This window comes from Drosophila montana, unplaced genomic scaffold, assembly GCF_035044405.1.
Source record: "Drosophila montana isolate Dmon_TW-CO22-7 unplaced genomic scaffold, ASM3504440v1 contig_3200_1, whole genome shotgun sequence".
NCBI classification, from domain to species: domain Eukaryota; kingdom Metazoa; phylum Arthropoda; class Insecta; order Diptera; family Drosophilidae; genus Drosophila; species Drosophila montana.
In genome coordinates this window covers 2,040,673-2,068,056 of record NW_026998080.1, presented here as the reverse complement: position 1 = coordinate 2,068,056, position 27,384 = coordinate 2,040,673, and the positions used below count along the sequence as shown (strand labels likewise).

The following is a 27,384-nucleotide window of genomic DNA, read 5'->3' as shown; positions in this document are numbered from 1 at the left end:
TGTGAGCTTTGCCTTTGTTGTTGTTGTTAATGTTGTTGTTGTTGATGATTGTTCTTGGGCATGTTGTGGGTTTACTTGGGAAACAAACCATTTACGTGACACATTTCCGAGTCGTTGTAGTTGCCGTTAATCAGATTCACGGCGCATTTCTACAGTTCTTAAGGTTTTTATTTTTCATTGTTATCATTTGAAAATGCCTTAATCCGAATTTATGAAATGAAAGCGGAAGTCTGTGCGGCTTGTTTCCCATTGTGCCCACGAGCACTCGCCATCTCTGTCTTCTACAATCTCCCCCTCTCTCTCTCTCTCTCTCTCTCTGTGTCTTCTTCTATCTGATCTTCTCGTAGTACTAGGGGGCTTCTCCGTTTTCGTTTTGTGTGGCATTTGAATGGCTGCGGAATCTGTTGTTTTGGTTTTACGAGCGCGCGTTTTCAGCTTTATTTTATATTTTTTGCTTTTACGGTTACCTCGTCTCGTTTTGTGGAGCAATTGATTTAAACATTTGACGTTCTGCGCTCCGAGCTGGGGGCAGGTCCACAAAAATTGGTGTTAATGATCGTTTTCTTTTTTATGTGTGGAGTTAGCTGCCAGCACAAGATGACAAACGATTCCACGCCTATTTATGACGAGCCAAGAAATAACCGCAAGTTTTCCAAGCTAGTCCCGAAGATAGTGAAATTACAGGAATCCCCAACCAACATGCACTCCCTCACCCCCCCTCACACCCCCTCACACCCCTCATTCCGCCTTACGAGTTGGTATTTCTAGCTGAAAACTTTACGACACATCTGTTTATTGATTTATAGTTCGGGAAAGTGCCAATAAAACTGAGTCCACGAGCCTGCCTAGGATTAGCTACTATGCTGAGGCTGGGTTTTTCCCCCTCTAGCCAAACACTGAAGATCATAAAATTCACTTTTCCGTGTATATATTTTGGTGCAGTTTTAATGCCCGGCCTGGGCATATATGAAATTCTTAGCCATTAATCGTTTAGGCGAGGGTGGCTGCTGCAGTCAACCCAGCTACATATATATATATATATATATATGTATAGCTATATATAGAAAGACACCACCAGGCACATTTGGTACTTATGATAACATTTGATTAACGGCGAGTGCGCTGCCTCGATGGGTTTTCCCTAAAAATGCTCGGGCCCTATATTTGGAACTTGATATATGGGCTGCACACGCCCCTGCCACCGCCAGCTGTAAAATTTCAGCTTGAAAAACTCCCATTAGAAATTATATAATTTTCGAAATACTCTCTACCTCTAGTCAGGGTTAAAAATAGGGTATACTGAAGTTGGAGAGGTGTATGTGACCAGCATATTCTTAGATTCTTAATCCCGGCAATCTTTAAGAGGCGGAGACACCAAATCGGGTAGATAGATTCTTTCGCTTTCTAAGCTTTCTTCGTTTACGAACAATCGATAAATATTGATTGATATGTGGGCGGCACACGCCCCTACCAGCACCCATAAGGAATTATATAATTTATTTGTAATACCCTACCATAGACTGCGTTAAAAAGAGGGTCTATTGATGTTGTGTAGAATTATGCGACCAGCAAAAGAAAGCATTTCTTAAACCATTTTGAATATCGATCTTTAAGAGGCAATTACACCAGGATGTATTTGTTGTTTTTGTCTTAAGTTAGTAAGATTCCATTGGGAAAGTTGATTCTTTCTTATCGTAAGATTTCTTCCTTTATTTTCAATCGATAAATATCGATATCGAAATATTTGTGCGGCACACGCCCCTGTCACGGTCCATTAGAAGTTATATAATTACCCCAGATAGACTGTAATACCCTGTAATAACCATAGACAGGGTCAATTAATTCTATTGATTGTATTCATATCAATTTATCAAGAAACACAGAAGTTATCTTAGATTGAATATTACACATTGTATATTTTGTATTATATATATAGAGCTCGCAGTTGAGTAAGGGATATCTTCGAGTTGGGCAACCGCGACTGGAGCCTGTGGGTTCGTGTGAAGCGTTTACTTCCTTTTGCTTTGCGCATTTATTCGAATTATGCGCCAACACAGAGTTACCTGTAATTGAAAATAAACAGGCTAAGCTAATAGTGAGAAATAATATAGGAAATATGGTAAGAGAAATATATGCTGAATATTAACGCACAAGCCATACAAAGTCACGTACGTAGCTGCGATATTAGTTGCTGAGCCTAAGCAAACATCCTTTGTTGGGCCAATCCACCCGGTCTGGCTTCCTGTCGATGCTTATCATGTGTGAGCCGGAGCGAGAGGCATTTACATGCATTGTGTGGGCCGAAGACAATGGCGAATGCAATTGGAGGCACGGCAGCTGGACAGGATGCCCAGCCTAGGAGGATTAACTGTAGCTGCTTGGCCGGCAGGATGTGTGCAGCTCAAACAACAAATCGGCTCATATATGTTAGAGTAGGACCGGGTCATGGTAGCATCGCTGCCACATTAGGCCAAGAGACGCCGCTATCAATTAGGCGGCCAATTAAAGCACTTAATTTATTTGGTCTGCGATCGATGCGAGCGATAAACAAGCCATTAGATGCAGAGGCACAATAAGTAGAACTCGCTCTCCCTTTCCATACATCTTTATATATGTCTTCTACTTTCTCGTCCAGCGAAATGCGAGCAGGCATCAAAGCAGGCGGCGACAGGACGAGACAGTTAGCAGCGCAGCCAGACAGCAGTTACAGCTAGAGATGCAGCTACAGATACAGATACATTCAACAGATGCAGATACATTTACAGAGACAAAGGTGCAATCTTAAGTGAAAACCCAATAGCAATAATTGCGCAGGCCCTGTTTAGATAATTTCAGTGGAACTGCCTGCTGCAACAGCAGCTGCTGCTGCAATTTGAACTCACGCACAGGACGCGCGTCCTGTGGTTGCTTGCAGCAAACGCCTCGTGCCTTGTGCAACGCCAAGGGGCAAGGCTCGGGGGCGCGTCTCTGTCGCTCTCTCTCTCTCTGCTTTGGGTATTCCAATGAACTGAACTGCAAGCCAAAAGGCTGCGTAATTCGAGTATTCCACTTCACGCTTGTCTATAAATTGATGAAAGGATTCTGGCACTTAGCTGGCAGCCATATGCTCACGCACAGACCCAACACATGCTGCAGGATCTCCCCTTCCCCCTTCCCCCGGTCAGTCAAATAAATGATCCTGTTTTTCTTTTTGGCTGTCAATTTGAAAAGGAAGTCGCCACCGCAAAGCGCGCATTCTCAATTTCTAGCTGTGTAGGCAAAAGGATTTCCTGTAATTACATTTCGTCGTCTAGGCAGCGTAATTAGTCAACACACACACACACACACACACACACACGCACACACACGCACACACTCGGTTGTGGCTCGCATGTGCCCCCCGGTGGCACGTGATGGCCACCGAAATTGTTGGCATTGCCCCACGGAATTTTTTATTAATATGTACAAAAGATATTTCAATGAAAATTAAGTGCGACTTGATTAATTGACGTCTGTCAACGTGTGAGGAAAAGGAAAAGCCAGGGAAAGAGTCATATATAATTGGAATGGTGCCTAACATAGGTGCCAACCCAGTCAAAAAAGGTTCCAATTTTGAATATATCAAATTATATTAGAAATGAGAAGTGCTAGAGAGAGGGTGGAGGCAATGAAATGGAAAATGGTGTTGAATATGTAATTTAAATTGAGCGATTGGTAAATGGAAACTATTTAATAATATGCTTTATCAGATCATATTATACTCAGTATTGGTTATTATTTTCATTATAATTATTGTTATTATAACGATTGAATTTGTTTTTATTACTGACTACTAAATTATATTTATTAATACATAAAATCTAACGATAATAAATATAATAATAATAATAATATTAAAAATAATAATAATAATAATAATAATAATAATAATAATAATGATAATGATATTAATAATAATAGTTACAATAGTATTAATAATAATGGTAATGAAAATAGTAAGCATGCCCAATACTGAGAATAATTATAATATTATGTGAACGATTGACTGTAGCTATTATCATTGTTATTCTTATTATTATCATTGTTATTATTATTAGTATCAGTATTATACTATTATTAGTATTAGTATTAATATCATATTGTATTATTATTATTATCATTGTAATTATTATTTTTTCTGATTTCTGTTCATCAATTTCAGTCTTAATCTTAATTTGTATTTATTTGCAAATTCTAAAATAACAGGAGGAACTCTCTTTATCATAAAAATTAGTTGCCCCTACATTTGCTCCTAAGATTTGTATCTCAATTGAGATATGCTCACTTGCGACAGTTCTGAATACTTTCTTTAGCGAAAACGTTCGACCTACCCCTTAAATCCATGAGTTAATCGATTTGGTGCTCGACAATGCGGGCTCTACATTCCATGAATGAAAACCCGATTAGTTTTTGGCCCTTTTCAAACAAAGAACATCTAAAAATGTGTCCACTGCTGTCAGGTAAGCGTATTATCGAAAAAAACTGTAAAGAGTAATACTGAAGAAAAAAAACCAAATAACACAGCAAATCGAGAAATAACCTTATGAAATAACAAAAAAAAATATATATACTATATAGAACATATATTATCATAAAGATTGTGTGTTGGAAAATACATAACATGAAGAAGAGAAGGATTATATTTATAAATAATTTATAAATTAAAGATATGATTTTGAAAAAAATTATAAATAATTTATAAATAAAATAGATAAGAGACGCGTACCACTTTTATCTGTTCTACTCTAAATTTTTAAGATTTTAGAGTCTAATTTCTTTAAAGGTAAACCCAATTTTTGTCAGTGTAACAGAGAGCGCCGCTCACAGACAGCCGATAGAGCGTGTGAGAGCGGTTATCTGATAGTGGGAGAGAGAGAGAGAGAGTAGGAGTGCGCTTGACTGAGAGAGAGAGAGAGAGAGCGTGAGATTGGCTGAGGCAACAAAACCCGCTGCATGGGCACGATCGCAATCAGTTGAGAACGTGAAGTGCGCGTGCACAGAACGCAGATACACACAGCTACAGATACAAGATACACGACTTGTGTTGCGCTTGCTGAAATACGCAGATACTCGTACGCAATAACAACAACAGCAACAAAAGCGAATTGCAGCTGCAAACAGGAATTTTGTGTAAAGTGAACAAAAAAAAAAAGAAGAAACAAAAGCAAAAACTAAAGAAACTTGAAGCTGAAAACGTTGCAACAATTTGAAAATAAAGCAACAACAAATAACATTAAAAAACAAAAAAAGGCAAACTTTCGAAACCCGAGCCAAGCGCACATAGAAAAGTAGTTCAGAGCGCGAAATACCCAAGCGACAGCCGTATTATTGTTGCCGCCTGCCGCTTGTAACTGTGAGATACATTTTTGCAAATTGTGAAATTCGCAATTCGCACAAATATCTAAGTGTGCCTCCAGCTGCCAGAAGCCGTGCACTAGTGAAAATCGTATTGGGAGAGAGCGCAGAGACAAAAAAACAACAACAACAAAACAGCTTAAGCGAAAGCGAAACGCCAACAAGTGCAATTTCTATTTTCGCGAAAAACAACAACAAAAATAAAACAAATTTATACATGCACATATATATTAAAAATTCGAACGACAACTGAAATTGCATTGGCAATTCCGCGCAGGAAGTTCCATAAACAAAACGCAAATAAAAGAAATTCATAAACAAATTACAAACAAGCCACATACCAAGCACGTATATATATTCGCATATATATATATAGAGAGAGAGAGAGAGAAGAGATATATATTAAAACGGATATTGTCGTCAATTTGAACAACAACTCAACAAGGCGCCAACTTTTGGATTAACTTTCGACTCGAGGTAAGCAGCAGCTATAAGGCAATATGAACTTTTAGGAGACCCTAAACGAAAACCAAGTCTAGCTGCCAAGTTTGGCTATCATTAAAAACAAAAACAATTTGCTGTTTAAGTATTGTTGTTGTTAAAGGTTGTTTAAACTTTAAACGGCTTGTTTGACATGTTGAAGAATGCGCTCAATCGGACAATTTATTTGATGCCTTTTGCCTTGTACTATGTTTCGTTTTTTCTCTCTCCGTCTCTCTTTCGCTGTTATTGCTTTTTGTGACTTGCTAATTGACCTCTAAAAGGTGCTTCGTAATGACTGTATATAAACACACATGCATGCCTTTAAGCCAGCTGAAAAACCATTTAAATTAACATAAGCGCAACATTTAACAGATACAGAAAACAATACAAAAAAAAGCAGATACTATTTGTATAAAATTGAAAGTGCGAGCGCTGCCAAAGCCATACGATATTTATGAATATGATATGCCAAAGCAATAGGTCAGCTCAAGACTTGACAATCAACGTTACCTTGAGTTAGGATCGTGTGCTACAAAAGCGTTTTCAAGAGCACAAGTTGATGCAAAGGCCGTTTATGCCCTGTACTGGTCGAAATTGGGCGGGTATATAAGATATTAGAGCTAATTGATCCAAATAAAAACAAGCTGGAATACTATATTCGACTTTCTATTACTCTTCCTCAGTTCAAGAACAATCTGAAAACGGTTAACAGCCAAAATTATTTGAAGATATCTATTTAACAAAAAAATGATCATTAGGGGAACTGATTAGGACTCTATATGCTTTAAATTTGATTAGTCTAACTTTACGACTGGAGAAGATATATATTTTCTCGATATATATAGCTCCCAGTTACCAGAAAAGTTGCGTAAATACGAACAGACAAGACGAAGAGCATAAAACATATGTATTCTTTACTTTGCGAATGAGCAGAAATCTTAACATTTGACATCTTTTTAGTTTTAGTATTGATCATTTATTATTTAAGTTCAAGGAAACTCAGATATAACACATTAATACAGACTCCTAATTATATCTATATATATATTCATATATCAAATAGTGCTGCGATACGAGCCGCATTTATAGTTTCTCATAAAAAGTGTCTCTCACGAGGTTCTTCTGTTATTCTAGCTGAAATTCAAGCACTTTGTTTAAAGAACCACAGATAAACAGCTTCGTGGATGTAGTACAAAAGGCGAGGCACATAAGCGGACTTGCTTTAGTTTAAATATAATAAAGATATCGCCACAATCTCTTTGCGCATTGTTGCCAATTCTTGGTGCACACTTCAAGTCCAGTTATAAGCCAGGTTCGCTGTTAGCCCTTTCAGAGACTTAGACTCAATGTGCAGTTGCCATGACCGAATTTATGGTTATGAAAACCTAACAGATATTGTCAAGAGAATAACTGGCAACAGACCGGGCCAAGTTGCGGCTCAGATAACCGCAGAGAGAAACCACAAAACAAAGCGACACACACTCGAAATGCCGAGACGGCAGCTGCAAAAAAAAAAACCGAAACAGAAGAATCAACTTGAGACAGTCAAGCGAAAGAGAGCGAGAGAGCGAGAGGGAGGGAGATTCAGAATGAGAGGGCACGATATTAAATGCATTTTGGGCGCTTTGTTACCCTGTTGTGGCCCGCATGAATATTGTGAATGCGCGCGCATGCGCAAAGGATGTGGCCAAGTCGGCAGCGCATGAGAACTTTCTCAGCTGGAACTATTATTGTGGCAGTCGGGTCTTTGTAATCTTTGCAGCTGCTGCCACACATATCAAAACGCACCTGGCCACACAACAAGAGCAACAACAACAACAGCCACAAAAAAAGAAACAACATCACTTAATTAAATTCTGTTGCAGTCTCGTGCGCGCTCTCCCTCTCTCCCACTCTTTCTCTCTCTCTCTGCCGCTCACTCTATCTCTCTCCGCTCGCTGATTCAGCCCGCCGCTGACCCACTAGAGGAAATAACAAACCCATGACATAGCATACTAGACTCTTTATATGCAATTTCTTAGATAGTACCAGGTAAAGCCCCTATCAATTTTCGTTGCCTCGTGATAAGCTATTGCTCGCGTTTCCGGCTGCGTCTCTCTTTTTAGACCCTCGCAGAGGGCATTATCTAATAGTCGCTAAATATGTACTGCATAGAAAAAATCCCATCAAATATACCAATTCTTGATCAGTATCAAAAGCCGGATCTATATAGTCATGCCTCTCTGTCTTCATATGGAAACTAGTCTTAAGCTTTTAATGTATTTTCATATATGTATCTATTCTTGTTTTTACGAGCACTATTTTCTTCTTAAACATATAAAATATCAATATATATAATATAATATATTATATATAGGAAGAATCCGTTGAAAAGTCAATTTTTTGGAATGGAAAATGTTTCTATTCTCAAGATATATTGACTAAGCTCAGCAATTACAAGCTTCAGGTTTCCCCTTCGATATCTAATAATCCGTCTCTCTCTCCGTATATCATAAGACTTCTATAGGAACAATCGGTGGGTAAAACAGCTCATATTACACATCTCCAATAGGAACAATCGTTTGGAACTAATGCTCTCGTAAGAAAGAAAGTGTATTGAAGCTTCGGTCTATAGTTTTCTATTGCGTTTATTTTGAAGGCTAACCCACCTGAGTTGTAGTCTCGGCGGCAGCTTGTTAGGTTGCGTCTGTTTATGGCGCGTGTCGTGCCGGAGCGCATCCTCCTGCCTGTCGGCCGTCCCGCTTCATTGCCCGCGACACGTGTGGGGCGTGAAAAGACAGCGCCTGATGCTGTCAATGTGCAGACAGCGATGGAGCAGACGAGGGCCACATCAGCAGCTTCGTCATCATCAAAGCATTTGACGGGCTCTGCTTTTATTTAATTTCCAACTAAATATTTACCGGCCCACAGACGACCCGACGACTAGCCCCAAGCGAAATGCATTTGGCGCCGTTTGCTTTTTTATTTTTGTAACGAGGAAAAGTCGTCACACATCCGTCCATCAACTGCGCCCTCATGAAAATGATGAATGGCTATGCGATGAGCGCAGTTCCCGCATCCAGTGCAGTGCCCAATCCCCCAATGCATCTGGCCCAACCCCTAGTTACCTCTAGCCGGCCCCCGCCCTAAGCGACCATGCTGCAGCGCCAGCTTTTGCAGACGTCAGGCAGACGCCGCTGCGACAGCGTTACATGATTTGTAATATCAGCAAACATATATGTATATATATATATATACATGTACACACACACATACGTCACAACAAGTACACACATGTGGGAATCCGGTTTGTTGTTGCTTGGCTGGCAAAAATGTTTATTTTTAACAAAATTCAGCGGATTATCATCTGTCGTCTGCCGCTGTCTATAGTTGTTGTTGTTTTTGTTGTTGTTGTTGTATGCACTCTGTAAAATATTTGTTATTGAATGTGCAAGTTTATTTGCCTTGAATTGCAGCCAAGCAAACAAGCCAGAAGAAACTGTTTATAATCTTAAATAAATTAATTGTATAATTTAATAGACCACAAGATACAAATATGTTCTTGCCCCTCTCACGGCGCTTTTCCACATGATTAGACCTCAAATAGCACAAAGAAAAACTCCTCAGCTGGAAATTCAACTTAATTCTAGACAAGAAAGCGAATTGAGTTAGGAGGAAGCGCATAATTTGGACGTGCGCAATTGTATCTATGAGATACACGTATCTGAGAGATACATTCGTGCGCGCAGAGCAAGAACAGTTTCAAATTGTAATCAAATTAATGGCAGCCCGCAAATTTACATAGTCGCTGTGTTTTCTATTTGTCAGACATTTGATATGTAAACCAAACAAAATCAACCAGAGAAGACATCTGCTTCGATTGCGACTACGGAAATACCCTGTAAATAAAAGCAAGAAGTATTTGAAAGCCAATTAAATCGTATTAGTTAAGACTTTGAGATTTGGTAATTAGGTTAGGTAAAATTTCGAAATTTACGAAATACTAGAAAACTGAAAACTTTTTGAGGTATCTTAAATGTTCACAGATATTTTTATAGCTACATCTGTTATAGTTTTACTGTGGCATAGTTCGCTTTCCTGTCATGCATAGCACGTGCAAATTTTTGTACAGGGTATAGAAAATCTGTATGCGAAATTGAGCAAAAGTTTGTGATGCCCGGCAAAGTTCGCGGTAGATGAGTTCTTCAAAAACGGAAGCGACCTGCAGATAAAGATGGGAGGCGTCAACAGACACAAATACAAAGACCTAAGTGTATATGTATGTGTGTGTGAGTGTGCAAGTGTGTGTGTGTGTGTGGGGAGCAAATTACGCACTTAAAGTGCTCGCCAAATGACAGGAAACGCGTCATTTTTACGAACTTCAAATTACGATTTTACGTTTCGTCTTTTTCGTTGTTGCTGCACACTCAAAGAAGAGACGCCTGAGTGTGTGTGTGTGTGTGTGTGTGTGTGTGTGAGTATGTGTCAGTGTTTATATAGTAGCTGCCACTAAGTAGCAGCAACAAGAAGAACAACATGCGACAGTGCAAAGTGCAGACGTCAACGTAATTAAAACTGGCGCAAATGCATTTGTATTTGTTTTCGTTGTCGTATCTCACATTTGCTGTGTCTCTCTCTCTCTCTGTGTGTGTGTGTGTGTGTCAGAGTTTCCTTTTGTGCATCCTGTGCGCGGGCGGAGGCGGATATGCGCACATTGCACAGACTTCCTGTCATTGACTCCGACACACTCACACCCGGACAGCAACAACTAGTAACAGAAAACCATTTCCTACCCAGGCACAGACCCCAGAGCACAAGACCCTGGGCTAAGGGCAACCACGACAACAATTTGCTGTATTGGGCGCGTGCTCAGCACGCGGTTTGTGTGTAGCCGAACCAAACGAATGCCAATGCCAATGTTGACAAAATACAACAATAAAAAACAACCAAAAACAATCAGTCAGATAGACAGACAGACAGACAGAACGATCGCTGGAGCTTGCGTGGGTTAATGATTTCAGCTATTGATCATGCCCTTGTCGCGACGGAAGCGCAACAGACCTGTGCCACACACAATTTCTACCTTTTGGGCAATTGATGTCTGGACTTGATCCTTAAACTACAGCGCCTAATGCTCCGCCTACAGAAACTGCTTCAATTGCTGACAGCATTAATGGCCAAAAAATCTTTAAACATTTCACACGCCTTCATTTCGCTGTGGGCGGAACTTCGTGAATTTGCCTGCGGAAGTCGCCCCACGGGGTGGTCTTCTATCAAATTCAAACTGTTATAATTCTCTAATTTAGCGCGCCCGCTGTGCGGACCACCTGAGGTTCGGCCGGTCACATTTGAAATGCTAATGTTTATCGTTTATCGAAATGCTTATCGAACCTTTGAGCTAATGACATGCCGAACATAGCGTGTAGTATTAGGCCTCGTCTTGGACAAACTTGGGCATGTTTATGGCATCCGCTGCAGTTGAGTCACCAATGGAATAGCCGAACATACTGATAGCTTTTATCAAGGCGTAGGTTGGGCTTAATTTTTGTTTGCATGGCTCAAATCTCAGGCAACTTGTTCTGACCATGGCTTATGCTAATGCTACAGAGGGGCATTCTCCAATGCCCAATTTATATGTTAATAACTTTGTTTACTCAGCATTTCCCCCAGACAGCACACAAATATACATATGCACATACCTCAACAAGTGGCTCTTGGGGCAGCTTCCAAGCGGGGCATTGTGTGTGGCTTCCTGGCGAGCAAACAAAGAGAACAGCGAAAAGAGTTTTCTGTTTTGTTTTTTCATATTTGTTGATTCATTTCATTTGTTTACGCCCGTCGAATTCACTGTTCGTGGGAAATAACGCGCTGCTGGCAATGAACTGGGCACACTCACACATTCACACACACACACATGCACACAGGTATAATTAAAATTGCGGCTTCATACGAATTCGATTCCTTGGCGGATTCTTGGCTGGGTTTTACGCACTTCCTTGGACGGAAGCACTTGAAACGAGTTCCGGAAAACTATTAACGCACGCAAATGACAAATGGGCTAAACTCAAGGGTTCTTCCACAATTGGCTTCCCCACTTTTTCGTACACTGTGTGAAATGAAATCACAGATGATGGTTGCCGTCCCGCCCGCGGCTTCCGTTGCCTTACCCTTACACACACACACACACCTTTTAACTTTGGCTTTGGCTATGCGCCGGCGGATGTTTTGCTTGTCACTGCCATTTTCATTTCCATGCCCGTTCGCATTGCCATTCTGATTGCCCAAGCTGTGTGTGAGCTGGCTGTCTTTTGGTTTTTCGCTTTTGTTTTGCTCGCCACATTCGCAAGCTGCCAATTCGCCGTCGTCGTCGTCGTCACCGACGCCCGTTTGCTAATTGTTTCCGCTTGCCGCATTGCTTCTGATTGTTATCGTAATCGATGCCATTCCGGTTTGGCACTTGCCTTTCTATGTCAGCCAACAATTGAGCAAACCACTGAGCCATCAGCTAATAGTCAGCAATACAAATGTGGGCCATTTATTTAAATGTGGCCATGGCTAACACTCGATTGTTGCTGCTGCTGCCGCCGCTGCTACGGCTACAGTTAGTGTCGCCCCGTTGTCGTTGTTGTGGTTGCTGCTGCTGTTGTTGTTGTTATCGATATGACAGCAGCGTAATGATTATTCAGCGCTTCCTTTCGCGTGTGACCCGCCCCGCCGCGCTCCGCAACAGTGCGTCCCATTTTTTTCGATGGCAACAAGGTCAGATTTAATATTGCGCTACAATAACAAAATATCATTCAAAGCATGACAACGAAACGGGCAGACCACGGCGACACGGCGAAATTCGAATACTCTTACTTAACAGCGCTGTTAAGTGAACGACCTACATACCAGCTATATAACAGTTGACGTTTGTTATATTATAGCTGCGTTATGTTAAAGAAAGTCTAAAAATTGCAAAGGTAGCAATTTGAGACATTTTCATAGATTGATAATATATATAATTAAATAAGATGATTCTTAGCTAAATTTAATTGTTCGACTAACGCGTCATTTCATTTCATTTCTTGCCATCGTTCTCTTTGGGCACTGCAAACTTGGTGACTAAACTAAAAGGCTCTTTATTTGATTATTGCACGTACAATGCGGCGTATGCGTATTATTGTTGCCGTTGACGCGATTAAACAATTGTCCGCTTGTGAAAGCATTTCCGCCACTTGAATTCTGCCCATGCAAACACACACGCACACACACTCATATGTACAAATATCCCCCCACTCTGAGCTAATGAGTCACTTCCATTAATCGGCGTCATTTCTATCTGTCATTACAGCTGATTGTTTGAGGCAACTGCACAATGCAAGTGGAGGCCAGTTACCCGAAATACGCCGGACGCGTGCCGCCTCTGGACTTGTCGCAGGTCAATGCCGGTCAGGAGCAGCTGCAGCAGCTGTGGGCGAGCAATGCGGCTGCTGCCATGAAGCGTCATCATCCATACCAAATGCTGGACAAGTGTCGCGGCGGCGTCACAGTGCTCGGCGAAGACATCAACAACAACAACAACAGCAGCATTGGCACGGGCAACAGTCAGCACAACAATATGAACAACAACACCAGCCTGCACCATCCCATAGGCTCCGATGGGCTGCCGCTTGATCCGCGAGACTGGACACGCGCCGATGTCTGGAAATGGCTGATCAGCATGGCCGTCTCCGAAGGGCTTGAGGTGACGCCCGAGCTGCCACAGAAGTTCCCCATGAACGGCAAAGCCCTCTGCCTGATGAGCCTGGACATGTATCTGTGTCGTGTGCCCGTCGGCGGCAAGATGCTCTATCGTGATTTCCGTGTGCGCCTCGCCCGCGCCATGGCGCTGCTCTCCTAGGGTGTACTCGCCGAGGTTGTACACCCGTGCGTAATACCCTAACCAGGTTGTACATATACATAGTATATACATATAGCACCTATGCTCTATATAGCTCACTTAGACCTAACTAGTCGCTAGTGCTCCTAGTCGTAAGTCTTAGACCTAAATGCATTTGTTTATTCGCTTAAGTGGTCGAAGCATGCCCCGCCTGCGCCTCCTCAAGTGCGGCCCACTGCGGGGCACACTTCAAATGCTGTCCTATTAGTCGTATAAGTTGCATCTAATGAAAATATAAAATGAAATTTTATGAAATGAAACTTAACTCTGAGTTTTTTTCGTGAAGCGAGACGGAAGTTCTTGATATGAATGTATTTACGGAAGTGCTGAAAAGATCTTGAAATATGTAAAATAATGTGAAAGAGTATTTCTCCGAGCCCCAGCTGGTCCCTTAAGTAAGTGAAAGGGGAAGGGCTATAACGAAAGATGCCAAGCTCTTAAGGGATTAATTCTTACTGATAGAACTTTTGCTAGACAAGAATTTAATGGATATTGTCCAAGATCTTGAAAATAGTCTAAACTATTTTGGTAATCTAATGAAAATATCTTTATTAGATAATTTAAAAACAATATGGATATAATAAAGTCTTGATAACGAAAAATTTGTAGAAGAGTCTGAGTTAAGATTGGGAAACGTCTCTTAATGGAAATATTCGAGAAATTTAGTTGATATTAATTCATGATCTTCTTTTGCACGCGAAAAAAAAGCGATAAAATAACTACATTTAGTCGTGTTTATAAATGTGATATTATATATGATATATACAGCTTGAAGTCTTCCGAGCATGTGTGTAAATAATAATCTGCATAAGCATAACAAATTTATAGTAGGTTTATTTGCTTACCATTAAAAACAGGTATATCATGATAATTTAATAATGCAATTAACAAGTGGTAACTGTCAACATGTCTAGATATTCCACAGACATTACCGGGCTATAAAGCCGTAGACAGGCACTCAAGATATGTGTTATCAAAGCATAAAAGAATGTACGATAACTGGGTGAGAATGGAAAAAAAATGAAAAAATAATATCTAAAGAAAAGCTTCCATTTCCGGACCTAACTGATATTTACAGGTATTTACCGAAGATTGAGCTGCGCACTTCACGCTAAATTTTCCACTCAAAGAATATTTGGAGAAGATTAAAGACTTGTCTCTCTGATGGATAACCGTCTTAATAAATTCTCGTGGCTAGAGTAAATCTCTCGAGCATCTCTTTGGCCACTTTCTAAACAATTCGGAATGAATGCGCACAACTTGTGTCTACTTAGTTTGTGTTTTATGTGCTGTTTATGTCTTTCACAATTTCGAATGGAACTATATAGAAGCTGAAGAGGAAGAGGCGCATTGACATGTTGGAATACGTTGCCCAATTAGCACATCATTAAGGTTAAACGAGAAATGCTCTCTGAAGTTACCCCAGCAAAAAACAAAGAAAAGCAACCGAACTCAATGGAAGTGCAATAAACTTTTTGTTATTGTTGGCCAAGAAGTTAATGTTAACATTTGTTCGAGTTGATGCCAGGCGGTAGATCACCCATGATGTTTATTTTTAGAGCGCCGCGTGATTTATGTCTATGGATATAGAACAGCCAAGCAAAATGCCGAGATGTCTTCAATATATACTTTTTTTTGTTGTTAATTGTGGAGCCAATAATATTTGGCAATTATTTAAAGAGTTGGGTAAACCGAAGTCGGGGCTCGTTCTCATAATTGAACACTTTTTCCCCTTTTTTATAGTTTTGTATTTTCTTTTTTTTTTTTTGCAAATAATAGTTTAACAATTATGACAATAACAATAACGAGGCATGATAATCAGCAGCGGTAGCCAAATAGAAACCGCACGTAGAGATAGGGCTCTATAGGTACACAGTGAGAGATGCAGAGAGAGGGAGAGGGAGGGAGAGAGGGAGGGAGAGAGCAAGAGAGATAGGGAGAGGGCGATGCTGATTCAAGCGCTTCATCCGCCCGTGCATCCGCTCGTTTTGGTTTTTCTATGAATGAACAGCCACAGATACAGATACCCGCACACAGATGCAGATACAGATACAGATACATTTACAGATACAGATACAAAAAGCATGTGCGCTGTCTCTTCCTGTATGCGGCTCATTGTCGCCGCTGCTGCTGCTGCTGCTGCTGCTGCTGCTGTTGTAACTTTGGAACTTTGCATTTAGTGCAGTTTTATAAATTTGTCTGTTTTCTGTTTTTAATTCTCTCTTTAGTTGAGCATCCGGGATGTTGTTTGTGCGCACACAACGCCGGCCTGAAAGGTAAAGGAAGTGAGACAAATGGGCCAGCAGCAGCAACAACAACAACAACAACCAGAAACAACAACGACAACAACAACATGGCAAGCACTTTGTTTGTACCTTTGGCTGCTCTACCTTGTAATATGAAACAGATGTCGTGGCCACAACCTCTAAAAGACAGCCACGACCTGCCACATGCCACATGCCACACGGCACAGCTGACGCTCTTTGCAGCACACGAATATTTTTACAAATAACATATTGACACAACCTATCCACAGTGCTGTGAGGGTAGCGACTACAGAATGCTTTGAGCCTCTAGTACACCCAGCTAGGGATTGGATAACCTTATCAAATGTTGGAAAATCTAGCTAAGACATCCTTAAGGGGAGGCAACAAGGCAAACAACCTTCTAAACAGATCTGTGGACGTTTTATTAAGGTTTACATATATGATTTATGCAGCTTTAATTTAAATTATTTTGCATAAATGTTGAGCTATTTACATGATTTTCTTGATTTTTAGAGGTAGGCAAGGGCAGCTAAATATAAAAGAATAAAGTTTGTTAGAGCACCTAAAAACTCAGCTGCAGTAAAAATGCTTTTGGGAGATGCCGAAAAAATATCTAAGAGCTAAAAATTTCTCGTAGAACATACAATTTAAAAGCCGTCGAGTGTGGTCGACTACAAAATTCCCTGTACCTCTCAGTAAGTTTAATATTTATAATTATTTAGTTTATTGGACGACGCTTTGACTTCTTGAATCATAAAATTTCAAAATGATTGTGTAGGTTCTTACAGTATGCGGAGATAAGACGCATTGTCTAAAGCTCTCCAAGAAGTGGAGCCCAACCCTACACAATTGGGCAGGACAAAGGAGAACCCTAAAGGCCTCTCAGTCCATCGGGAGGCTATCATATAGGCAGCTATGAGAAAGCATTTATATTTTCAGCTTTGAACAGTTGAATTTGATAAATCGATTTTTTTACTTTTATAAACTTTTCGTTACTTTTCTGTCCAAATCCAAAATGCAGCCACACAGTAATTTTTTGAAGAGGTGCCTAGCCTAAGTCCCACTTGACCCAATCGAATACTAAGTCTTAAAAGTCTATCCCTAGCATTATGCCGGTACAGATATATAAGTCGACTAGTGCCATCTACATGACCTGCTTGTCGAAGCTGTCGATGTCCGCCTTTGTGCCGGAATGCAATCAGAAGCTGGCCGTTGAGCAGGCCATAGTCCAAGCGCTGGACGAGACCATCATGCCCCACAACTATGCCGAACGCCAGGAGGAGGCCGAGGAGCTGCTGCACCGATCCCAAACCAATTTTCGCGAGGTATTCGCCCAGCCCTCAGCGGCGCAAGTCAAGAGAGTTGCGTGGGGCAACAATACCACAATGTGGATCGATTCCGATCACGAGGTCCAGCGTCCCGTGCACCCGACCAAGGCGGCCCGCTATGATCGCATCTATAGGGCTCACTGTCGTGGCATGCGACCGCAGCAAATGGACAAAAGGCGAATGGATAACCCAGAAATGGATTTTTCAATGCGTGCGTAGTCCACTTTAGCCAAAAATCCTAAAGGTTAATCCTGCTCACTGATCCACAGAGGACCTGATCAAAGCCATAATCCTGATGTGCACGTTGAGCATCACAATCTATTTGATTGCTGATCTTCCCTTTTGATGGCTGTTTCCGCTGGAAGGGGTGGAATGATGATGGTTTCATTGGAATGTCAAATTGTGAAAACCGTTTTTTGATCAATCAATCAATTTGTAATCTCTCGACTCTGAGCGAATGCGCTTAGCAAAACAAAAGCGGCAAAAGCAAATAAATATGTCCAAAGACCGGGAAAATTGTAGGAAACGCCGCTTATGTAAAGTAGAATATCCGCCGGCGGCCGGCGACCGGCGGCCGACGACCGAGCGCGACCCGAGCGCCGTCAAACGGAAGACGAGGTGCGAAAACAATAAAAACTAAACGGAAGTGGAAGCCAGCGACGGTTCCGTCCAATCTTCATCATCTACATCATCATCATCATGATGACCATTTTGAGCTACTGGACAACAGATTTTGCCAATTTGCTCGAAATGGCTTTTCAGTCGCTTTTTCCGAGCTTTCATGCTGGAATCTTTTTTCCAAAATTTCGGATAGGAAATGACTTAACTAAAAACCGAGTCACATCAATAGATGATGGCTCAAGTGGTTGGGTTTTCTTGTTAATCGAGTTCTGGCAGGAGCTCCGGGTCGAGAACGAGAGAGAGCAACAACAAACATAGGGAATTGAGGGATCGGGGGGAAGGGGGGCCAACTGGGGTTACGATTGTGCAATTGAAACTCTTGGAGCGGCCGCCTCTTTAATTAGTTCATTGGCAGCAAACGGAATGGGCGCGATATTTCCCACGAACTCTGAAATCGACGGGGTAAACAAATGAAATGAATCAACAAATATGAAAATAACAGAACTGAAAATTGAGCAAGCGCGCTCTAGTCGAGGCTGCACAACTACAAGATACCCTGCGAAACTTCTCCGGGTGCTACGAACAATTTATTCTTCAGTAACATAGGATTCTGTTGTCCGATCGTGTTAAAATTTCATAAAGTTGGTAAAGCAAAAATAAGCTACATTTCTGTAAGTTTATTTTTAATTTTGGAAGGAATTGTATATATCTCAAAAAGTAAAACTTGATCTGTGTACATTATACGAGAAGCCTAACACATTTTAAAATTTGCGAGATATGATCAAGAACTAAAACTGATTTTCGAAATATAGACTTAAGAGAAATAGGTAAACGAACTGGGAAGAATATTTATTTTAAAGAATCAGCAAATGATATTAAAATTTCCCAGCTCATTTTCATGACTATATCAACTATATCTGTGGACGCTGAACAAGAATAGATATTCTTTATGGCTTAAGTTGCTAACTTCGGTCTATTACATAAATGTGGAGAACTTCAATAGATACTGGGTATAAGAACTGAAAACTGAAAAAAACAAAACCCTGCCCCGCTGTGGTGCCACACACAAAGTGAACGCCCGCTTGGAAGCTGCCCCAAGAGCCACTTGTTGGCCACGGCTTGTGTTCTGTTTGTTTATGTATGTAAAGTTCAGTGAAATGTTGAACATGCTGTGGAATTAACATATGAATTGGACAGAGCTGAATGTCGCCGTGGTTACATGGAATTCGAGAGACAGTCCCAAACATGACACCAACAACAAAGAAATGCAACCCACGCCACGATAAAAGCTATCGGTGCGTCCGTCTGGCTGTCGCCGTGTCCCAGCAACAAGTCCATTTGGTGACTCAGTTGCAGCGGATGCCATAAACAATGTCCAAATCCAGCTAAGACCAGAGTTTAGACACGTTATGTGTTGCATATCATTAGCACCAAAGTTCAATTCAGGCTCGAACCGCAGTCCGATTACCGATTAACGATTAACGATAAATATTTCCAATTCAATTGCCGCAGAGCTTCGGGCGGTACACAGCATGCGCTCTAGTATTAGGGGGCCAAGTAGAGAAACTAGAGAATTAATTATTTCATTTAATGCCGCAGTGGCTGATGGGACCTCCCATGAGTCGACGCGGCAGCAGGGGGGGCGGCAACTTCCGGCCGCGTTAGATGTGGCAATAAAACGTTTTAAGAGTGCAGCTCACACTTGGTCCCAAATGTACTGACGAGGCAGTTGAAGTTCAGTGGGTTTCTCACGCCCACGCTATGCCAAGATCGCCATGAGAATGGGAAGGGAAAAGCCAAAAGCTGTGTGTGAAATCGTTTCAAGAAAACGCGACGGCCAAAGACAAAACGAAAGAGAGAGCGAGAGGGACGGAACTGTCACTGACTTTGCCAGAGAGAGAGAGAGAGAGAGAGAGAGCGCGCATGCAAGCAAACGTGCGAGAGCGAGAGCGAAGAGCATTCTGCATATAGAGCAAACCGATTGCTACACACATTCAAGTTCATGGGAACAAAACGCCGCGGCTCGATGTAGTCAAGTGTAAAGCAAGCAACTCCTTTGCCCTCGCCCTCGCCCCCGCCCCCGCCGCCCGTTCTCGCTCTCGCCCTTGGTATCTACCACTCTGTCACTCTTCGTCTCTGTTTTGCTGCCTTTGCCTCATCATCATCATCATCATCATCATCGTCATTCATCTTCAGCTTCATTGTTTCGTTTTTCGTGGGCACACGAGAGCATTAAATCTGCTTGTAATTTAATAACATGTGTGTGAGACGAGCGTTTGGAGCGTTTTTGACTGAGGTTTGCTTTTTAGTGACAGTTTCTTGGGAGCTGCCTAAGGATCACTTTTATATAGAGGAACATTGACTAAGACAATGATCTCTTATTATTCAACTATCACTCGATCTTTAGCTTCTTCAAATAACATTTTGATACCATCTATAGAATATTATAACTTTATCATGATTTGTGTACAGCACATCTCCGACCCATATGGCATATAAATATATTCTTGATGAGTCTCAACAGCCTAACAACTCAGTCTAAAAGCTGACCTCATAAAACTTTTCGTTATATCTTGGAACCAAAGGAATAAAACCTGGAAGGAATGAAAAAACATATAGATTTAAGCTGTAGAAATCTCATGTTTCAGCCGTGCTTTAAAGGCTGAAGTTCCAAAGAAAAGCCAGTCTAGAGCAGCAGCAAAGTGGAAATCTTTTGTAATATCCAATTGTTATTAGGACAATAATAGATCCATACCCACTTTAAGGGGCATTAAACATACTGCAAATAAAAATTAATTAATAAAGATATAAATTATAAATGAATTTATGAATGAAAGTCTGAGTAGACAAGGTTCGAACCAGAGTCTCTTTACTTGGATGTGAACGAGCATTCAAAGCGAGTTTAAAGACGTGGCTTTGCTTTGAACTCTGAACTGCGTAAGCAACAATTTTGAATAGATTTGCAGTCAGAGTAGTTAGTTAATCGGATTTTGAACATACGCTTCTCAAGTTTCCATTATTTCTGCTGTAAGGCTCTTCAGCTCTCTGCTGGAGATTATAGAATTCTCTGCAGCCGCAGAGCTGTCATAAACAAGCCCTGCAGTTCAGCTATGCTGATGGACAGGCATGCATTTATAAATACATAAATATATAATGAATACAGGTGCACAAACACACACACATGCCAGGCAGGTATGAAGATACAATGTTTACAATGTCTGCTGTGTGGGCGTGTCAACACTTTCAATTTTTGTGGTCGAGTCAGGCAATTGGACAGGGCCTTTGTCACGCCGCCTGCATAGCCAAACGAATCTGGCAAGGAATAAGCTAGGCCGAGCAGCGGGAGTAACTGCTTTCCGACATTGTCTGCGCCTTGTCTGCCAAAGACGACGACGACGACGAAGACGACGTCTGCGGGGCTTCCGTTTCCTGCGCATAAATTTTAATGAGCAGCGGTACGAGCGACGCAATATCAATTGAAGTGAGCAAAAAAAAAAAAAGGGAAAAAAAGTATAAATAACAATAAAGCAGGAATTGGCAATGCGTTAGTTTAAGCGGCCAGCCTTGACTTTGGACAGAAACAAAGTCAGGGCAAAATAAAAAATAAAAACGAAAAATAGCCCGCAACCAGTTAGCCAGTTTTGAGTGCTTGGCCATGGCTCGTTGGCTCCAATTGAGGCGCATGGGTGAAAACGGTAAGATGCGGCTTTTACTTGGCTTTCCCGAGCGTTAAATTCGCAGATATGCGAAAAACTTCAGCCCAACGAAATAACAACAAATATTGCAATCGAAACTAGTTTTTCAGGTTCGGCGCATGGCCAGCGACAGGCTGTGATAACAACAATCGCAATTGCAGTCTTAAAGACTCTGCCCCAACTCGAGACTCGGGAGAGACTCCGGCTATGCGAGGAATGTTAATTGCGCAAAAAACAGCAGCAAAAAAAAAATGGAGGGAGGGAAAAAAAAGTGCCAGTACAGTGAGAACATATCGCGTGTTGCTGATGAATATAATGGCAATAGCTGGGCTGTCTGCGGGTCCACATATGATACCATAATTATGATCTTTTCAGTCTGTACTAAAAGAAACCTAGACAGGGCGAGAAAATCGTACACGCTGCTCGAATTATAAGTCGTCGACATTCTTGCAGTTCTAGCGTCTCGAGCGAACCGAGAAAAATGAGCCAGCACAAATAAACCAGGCAGCAAAATAGAATTAGAGTTTGCGTATCTGTATCTATAGACCTAGACTGTATCTGTATCTGTATCTGTGGCTGTGGCTGTTGCTCTGTCTGCTTGTTTGTTGTTGTTATTGCACAAGGCAAGAGAAAAACACAGACTTGGGGGCTTGGGTGTTTAGTCTCTTGGTCGCGTCGCAGTCAGTGGAGCGAGCTGGGCATACGGAAGCCATAAGCTGCACGCTGTTGCCGCTCTTGGCTGCCCAACAACAACGTCTGGCAGATCTCTCTCCAATGCTCATGTTTCGGCGCTGTGGCTCTGGGCTGTTGAACCCAGCAGCGCCAAGGCGCTGGAGCGTGCACAGAAAGGTGGTCGGCCGCATCTGGGTTGGGAATGTGGTGTGCAAATCGCTTCTCATAAACATGCTCAAGGATGCAGGTCTTCAAAATCAATCATACAGCTGCAAAATTATGAAACGATGATGCGTGCAAAATCACCCAAAATTACAGGAAGCAAAAGCCAGATCACTTGCCGAAATGGCCAAAAATCATTCAATTATGTTGAACACGCCACAGGCAACCACAACAAGGATGCGCTGTCAGAACGCACAGCTGCCACAATAAGGGGCGTGTGCAATGGCAACAATTACGCAAGCAACCTGGATTAAGGCCAATCACCACTAGTTGCCCCGTTTAAGGACAGTCAGTTGTTTATTTATGAGAGGAAGTGGAGCAGGCAATTTGTTGCCCTAAACCTTGGCAAAAATCAGCGTAAGCAAATGGGGTCACGCCCGGAAGGTATTTTAATGAAGTCGAATGCAAATTCAAATTGCGCAGCACATTTGGCGCGCAACTTCCGACAACTTTAATTTGTAACATTAACAGAGCCATTTTGAGTTTAACAGCATGCTGTTAAATTGAAATGTTAGCTTTGACTATCGTACTATCGAATAGAACGATTAGTTATTGAGCCGACGTCAGACAGCTGCGAGTCATTTTTGTGTTTTCCATGGAAAATGCGTAGAACGTAAACAAAGTGCAATAAAACAAAGAACAAACACGTTGGCACACACACACTGACGCGCAAAGTGTTCTTGCCAGGCCAATGAGTTACGAAGCATATGTTCACACCCTCAACAAAACCCTACAGGCCTTCGCCCAACAAGTTGAACACTTCGCTGGGGTCGCTCTGCAAGCTGCTGTTCAATTTCGCAGCGAATTCAACACCTTCACAGGCGACTGGCAGTGGCAGTGGCAGAGTCCCGTCGAGTTTACCGCATTACAGGCAACGCTGCTGAAGGTGCTGCTGGCGCTGCTGCTGGGAACGGGTGTCCTGATTGCCTGGTCGTGGGGCGTCTACGGTCGAGTGATCACTGAGAAGTTTGTCAGGCCCAGTGAGTGACAGGCAAACAATTCTTGTTTTGTCATATTCATTTCGTTTGTATATGGTTAGCACAAAACATCATAAATTTTTGGTGAAAATCTTTTTAGGCACTTTGAAGGAAATTGAGGAACTTAAATTATCTGTAGCCAAATTGAAGTTGCCCAAGGAGCATTCGCCAAGAATTTAAACCTTGTTAACCATGTCAAAAATTAAACGATTTTTTTCGAAGAAGAAGGAGGAGGCCGCCTTCAAGGTAAGTGCAGTTATCCTCATATTTACTTGTTCGTTGTACAAACATTTCTCTCTACAGCTGCGACTAGGTGGCGGCATGGGTCAGGGTCACAAGCTGAATGCCCCCAAGCCGGATGCCCCCTCAAGCAGTTCACGTCGTCCAATGGATGTGTATGTGCCGCCCAAGCGCAATGAGCTGAGCAAAGAGGCTCGCGCTGCCGCAAATGCTGCAGTGGCACGCATTGAGCGCAAGGAATCGCGTGACTTTAACACCTCACTGGCAGCCATCAAAGCGCAGGCCAAACGCGAGCTGGAGGCGGAGCGTCGCCAGAAGGAGGAGCTGTCCAGCGCAAGCAGCTCGATTGGAGCCGGCTCGACAGGCGCCAGTGCTTCGGTTGTGGACAACCGGAATCTGGCCTGTGAGGGCGTATTCTTTCGCTGTCCACTAATAAGCGAGGAGGTGCTGCCCAAGCAGGCCTGGAAGTTGAAAATCAAGGACTTTCTCTATCAGCAGCTGGAGTTCGAGCGTGGCTTGACCGCCTGCTTGATCATACAGAACTGCAATTTGAAAGAGAGGGCCGATGATTGTACAGCCACACTTATTAAATATTTGGAGAACATCATTCAGAATCCAGACGAAGAGAAGTTCTGCAAAATTCGCATGTCGAATAAAATATTCAGTGACAAGGTGCGCTATGTGGATGGCGCCTTGGATGTGCTCTATGCAGCTGGCTTCAGCGAGGTGGAGGTGGATGGCGAGCCCTTCCTCTTATGGACCAAAGAGCAAATGGAAGAGGGTCTGGATCTGGTCACGCTTGTAGATGCCCTAAAAAATTCAGAACCCATACAGCTGGAGCTGGATCGCAACATCAAGGTGCTGCTGCCGTCGCAGGCACGTCGCGTTGTGCTGCCCGACGATTTCTATCGCATCTCGCCGGAGGAGATCAAGCGGGAGCAGCAGCTGCGCGCCGAAGCCATTGAGAGCGCCCAAATTCTGAAGACGAAGGCCATGCGGGAGCGCGAGGAGCAGCGCAATTTGCGCATGTATCGCTACTCCTTGATAAGGATCAAGTTTCCCAATGGTCTCTACATTCAGGTGATCTGTCAAACGGCGGGCTATAAGATTCATTTATTTATTCTGATTAATTTTTTCAGGGTACCTTTAATGTGTATGAAAAGATCTCTGATATTTTTGAGTTTGTGCAATCGTGCCTAGCGGATGAATCACTCGAGTTTAACCTGGTGGCCACCAGTGAGGGTAAATTCAGCGAGGACGACATGGAAAAGACTTTATACGACTGCAAGTGCGTATAAAAAAAACACATCCTTTACAGCCTTATAAATAATGTGCTTATTTGCAGGCTCATTCCAAATGTTTTACTACTTTTTGCGGTTCCAGCAATACCAACTCCGGTGGCAGTTGATTTCAACTTCTTAAAGGAGGATCTGCTTATGCTGGTGCAGTCCATGTAGATGTTATATGTATTTCCATGTAACAGTCGATAAGGCAGAAGGGCAGCAGTATATTGACCAATGTCAATGTTTTGAATAAAAATTTTGTTATTATTTATTCCCAAAAAATAACTAAGCACACATTTTTAACTAACATAAAATTAAAATGACACATTTTAGGCTTTGTCAAATTTCGATTGTCTGGAATAATCGATGACAAGTTTTGCGCTGTTCTGTCAGGTGGTTGTGGTGCAGCGAAATGTTACAATGGACAGAGCTTACTTTTGTCGTGCGGTTATCGCAATGATGAGTCGTTGCGGTTATCGGCCGACCGCCACATTCAATGCATATGAACAGCTGTTTAATAGTTATTGTGCTGCGGTCACACAGTGCCGAACTGAAATATTTACCGTGATATTGGAGCTAACAAATAAAAATTAGCTAAACACAAATATGAGCTTAAAATTCTTATTGTAATTAGTGTGTGAAAAGTGAATGTAAATATTAATAAACTTATTGGTGATATGCAAAAACGCAGGTGAGTCATGTGTTTACAAATACGAAAACAATAACAAAGCAGCAGAAGCTACGCTTTGTTTTTAATTTGTAATAAGATTAACTTATGATTAATGCATTTCATTTGTTGTGCGTGTGAGTTTGAGCGTGGTGGTGGTGGTGGCAGTTGTCAAAAATGCCATAACTATTTAACAATTATTGTTAAATTTTTGGGTGTTGTTGACAGCTGGCTTGGGCAATATCTGCGGCTGCGTTCGCGTTCGCGTTTGTTGCGTGCCGCTGCGGTGCTCGCTCATTAACGAATTTTATTGGATAAACAGAAATTGTAATTTGTAATGCGTTGTTAATTAAGCCGAAAGGGCGCACAGCCATTGACTGCAACTTGCAGATGTGGGCCACCAAATGACACATGCACACACACACACACACACTCTCGAAATACTAAAACCCAGCATTTGGATTTAATGAATCCATTTCGCCGCGCTCTGCCGCAGCGCCAATCGGCGCCGCATCAGCGCAACGGTTAAAGAAGAAAGAAGAGTTATTTTTGAAGTGGCGAAGTTTAAATACCCTAACAGGCATACGGGAGATATCCAATATCTTTCTAGATTAGCTAACCAGCGTTTTTATATAAAACTCAAAATCCAAAATCCAACTAAGTGATTTTGTTCCTATTTAGTAGATCGTTGTTGCTAAATTTTTTCTATTTGTTTGTGTTTGAAGCTCTTAATATCTCAATGTAAGAAATATTTATAAAAATTGCTGTTTCAACGAAAATTGTATATAATGACTGATTTGTTTCCCTAGGAGCTATATATTTGATATGGCAATCTAATGTTGATAAAGTTTTGCCCACATATTGATAAGGCTGGTAAATGCAAAGTTTGGTTAATATATCTTGATGTTGATAAGATTTTGCTCATATATATGGGAGTATATAGAAATGTTGCTTGACTGAAAGACATCGAGGAAAACAAGTACAACAATTTTTCAGCTGTGGCAGCTATGTTAAAGGATGGCCCGATCACAACAAAATTGTGATACCCTTTGTAAGGGTATTAAAGAAGGCCTGCAATTGCAGCCCAGGCCAGGCGGGCAGGCAATTTGGCGCAAATCTTTTGAGCCGCAGGCAAGTTGATCTTGGGAAAAGTAAATAGGAGAAAATCTCCTCGTCGCCACCCCCTCCCTGCCCACAGCCCAAAGGCAACAAAATTTAATGAATCTTTTGTGTGGGGGGCTCTCCGGCCTCTGGCAGTCGCTGCTAAATTAAATCGAACGGCGGCCCGCAATCGGGCCAAAATCGAAAACTCCAAAGTCGAAGACACGCAGCCAGCTGCTTGGCCAGCGTATAAATTGGCCTGGTCCAATGTTTCCTCTGGCGGCCCAGGGCCCATTGTTGGGGCTACTTATTATGGCCATGGGATCTGGGCCTTCATTAAACGCTTGACCAGCGTCTAGCTAGGAGCCAGAGGCTCAGGTTCAGTGCCAGGTTCAAGTGCGTGAGATATGCATTATTTATCTAACGTGCAAAAAAATTTTACTCATTTCTTATTGTTGTCCACTTCCTGGTCGCAGCCGAGATGGTGCATTTTTAAGCATCTGCTGGCTCTGATAGAGAAATTGAGCCTTAACTATTTGGGACATTCTCAGGCTG

General features: G+C 42.0%; 5 protein-coding genes and 1 long non-coding RNA gene across 6 annotated transcripts in view; 5 read left to right on the top strand and 1 right to left on the bottom strand.

Annotated features, from left to right (window-relative positions):
• Positions 1-1,842: 1,842 nt before the first annotated feature.
• LOC135432063 (uncharacterized) lies at positions 1,843-12,452 on the bottom strand. The gene is made up of 2 exons (XR_010436883.1): positions 11,535-12,452; positions 1,843-2,063 (listed from the first exon to the last, which is right to left on the bottom strand). It is a non-coding gene; the product is annotated as an uncharacterized LOC135432063 (long non-coding RNA).
• Positions 5,002-14,016, top strand: edl (ETS-domain lacking). Its single transcript, XM_064687528.1, has 2 exons — positions 5,002-5,850; positions 13,169-14,016. Exon 2 carries the CDS (start codon positions 13,193-13,195, stop codon positions 13,715-13,717), a length of 525 nt encoding a protein of 174 aa, XP_064543598.1. The 5' UTR covers positions 5,002-5,850; positions 13,169-13,192; the 3' UTR covers positions 13,718-14,016.
• A 2,911-nt stretch (positions 14,017-16,927) lies between these two features.
• Positions 16,928-17,877, top strand: LOC135431663 (uncharacterized). Its single transcript, XM_064686907.1, has 3 exons — positions 16,928-17,067; positions 17,129-17,562; positions 17,621-17,877. Exons 1-3 carry the CDS (start codon positions 17,039-17,041, stop codon positions 17,695-17,697), a joined length of 540 nt encoding a protein of 179 aa, XP_064542977.1. The 5' UTR covers positions 16,928-17,038; the 3' UTR covers positions 17,698-17,877.
• Positions 17,878-23,114: 5,237 nt separating this feature from the next.
• Positions 23,115-23,781, top strand: LOC135431723 (uncharacterized). Its single transcript, XM_064686990.1, has 2 exons — positions 23,115-23,541; positions 23,639-23,781. Exons 1-2 carry the CDS (start codon positions 23,253-23,255, stop codon positions 23,716-23,718), a joined length of 369 nt encoding a protein of 122 aa, XP_064543060.1. The 5' UTR covers positions 23,115-23,252; the 3' UTR covers positions 23,719-23,781.
• On the top strand, positions 23,642-25,346 carry Gint3 (GDI interacting protein 3). The gene is made up of 4 exons (XM_064686985.1): positions 23,642-23,784; positions 23,842-24,858; positions 24,918-25,066; positions 25,124-25,346. The coding sequence occupies exons 1-4, from the start codon at positions 23,731-23,733 to the stop codon at positions 25,233-25,235; spliced, it is 1,332 nt and encodes a 443-aa protein (XP_064543055.1). The 5' UTR covers positions 23,642-23,730; the 3' UTR covers positions 25,236-25,346.
• A 247-nt stretch (positions 25,347-25,593) lies between these two features.
• Positions 25,594-27,384, top strand: part of Ntan1 (N-terminal amidohydrolase 1) — a 28,009-nt gene continuing 26,218 nt past the window's right edge. The window contains exon 1 of the mRNA XM_064686987.1: positions 25,594-25,752. The gene's annotated coding sequence lies outside the window, so the exon portion shown is untranslated. The remainder of the gene's footprint in view (positions 25,753-27,384) is intronic.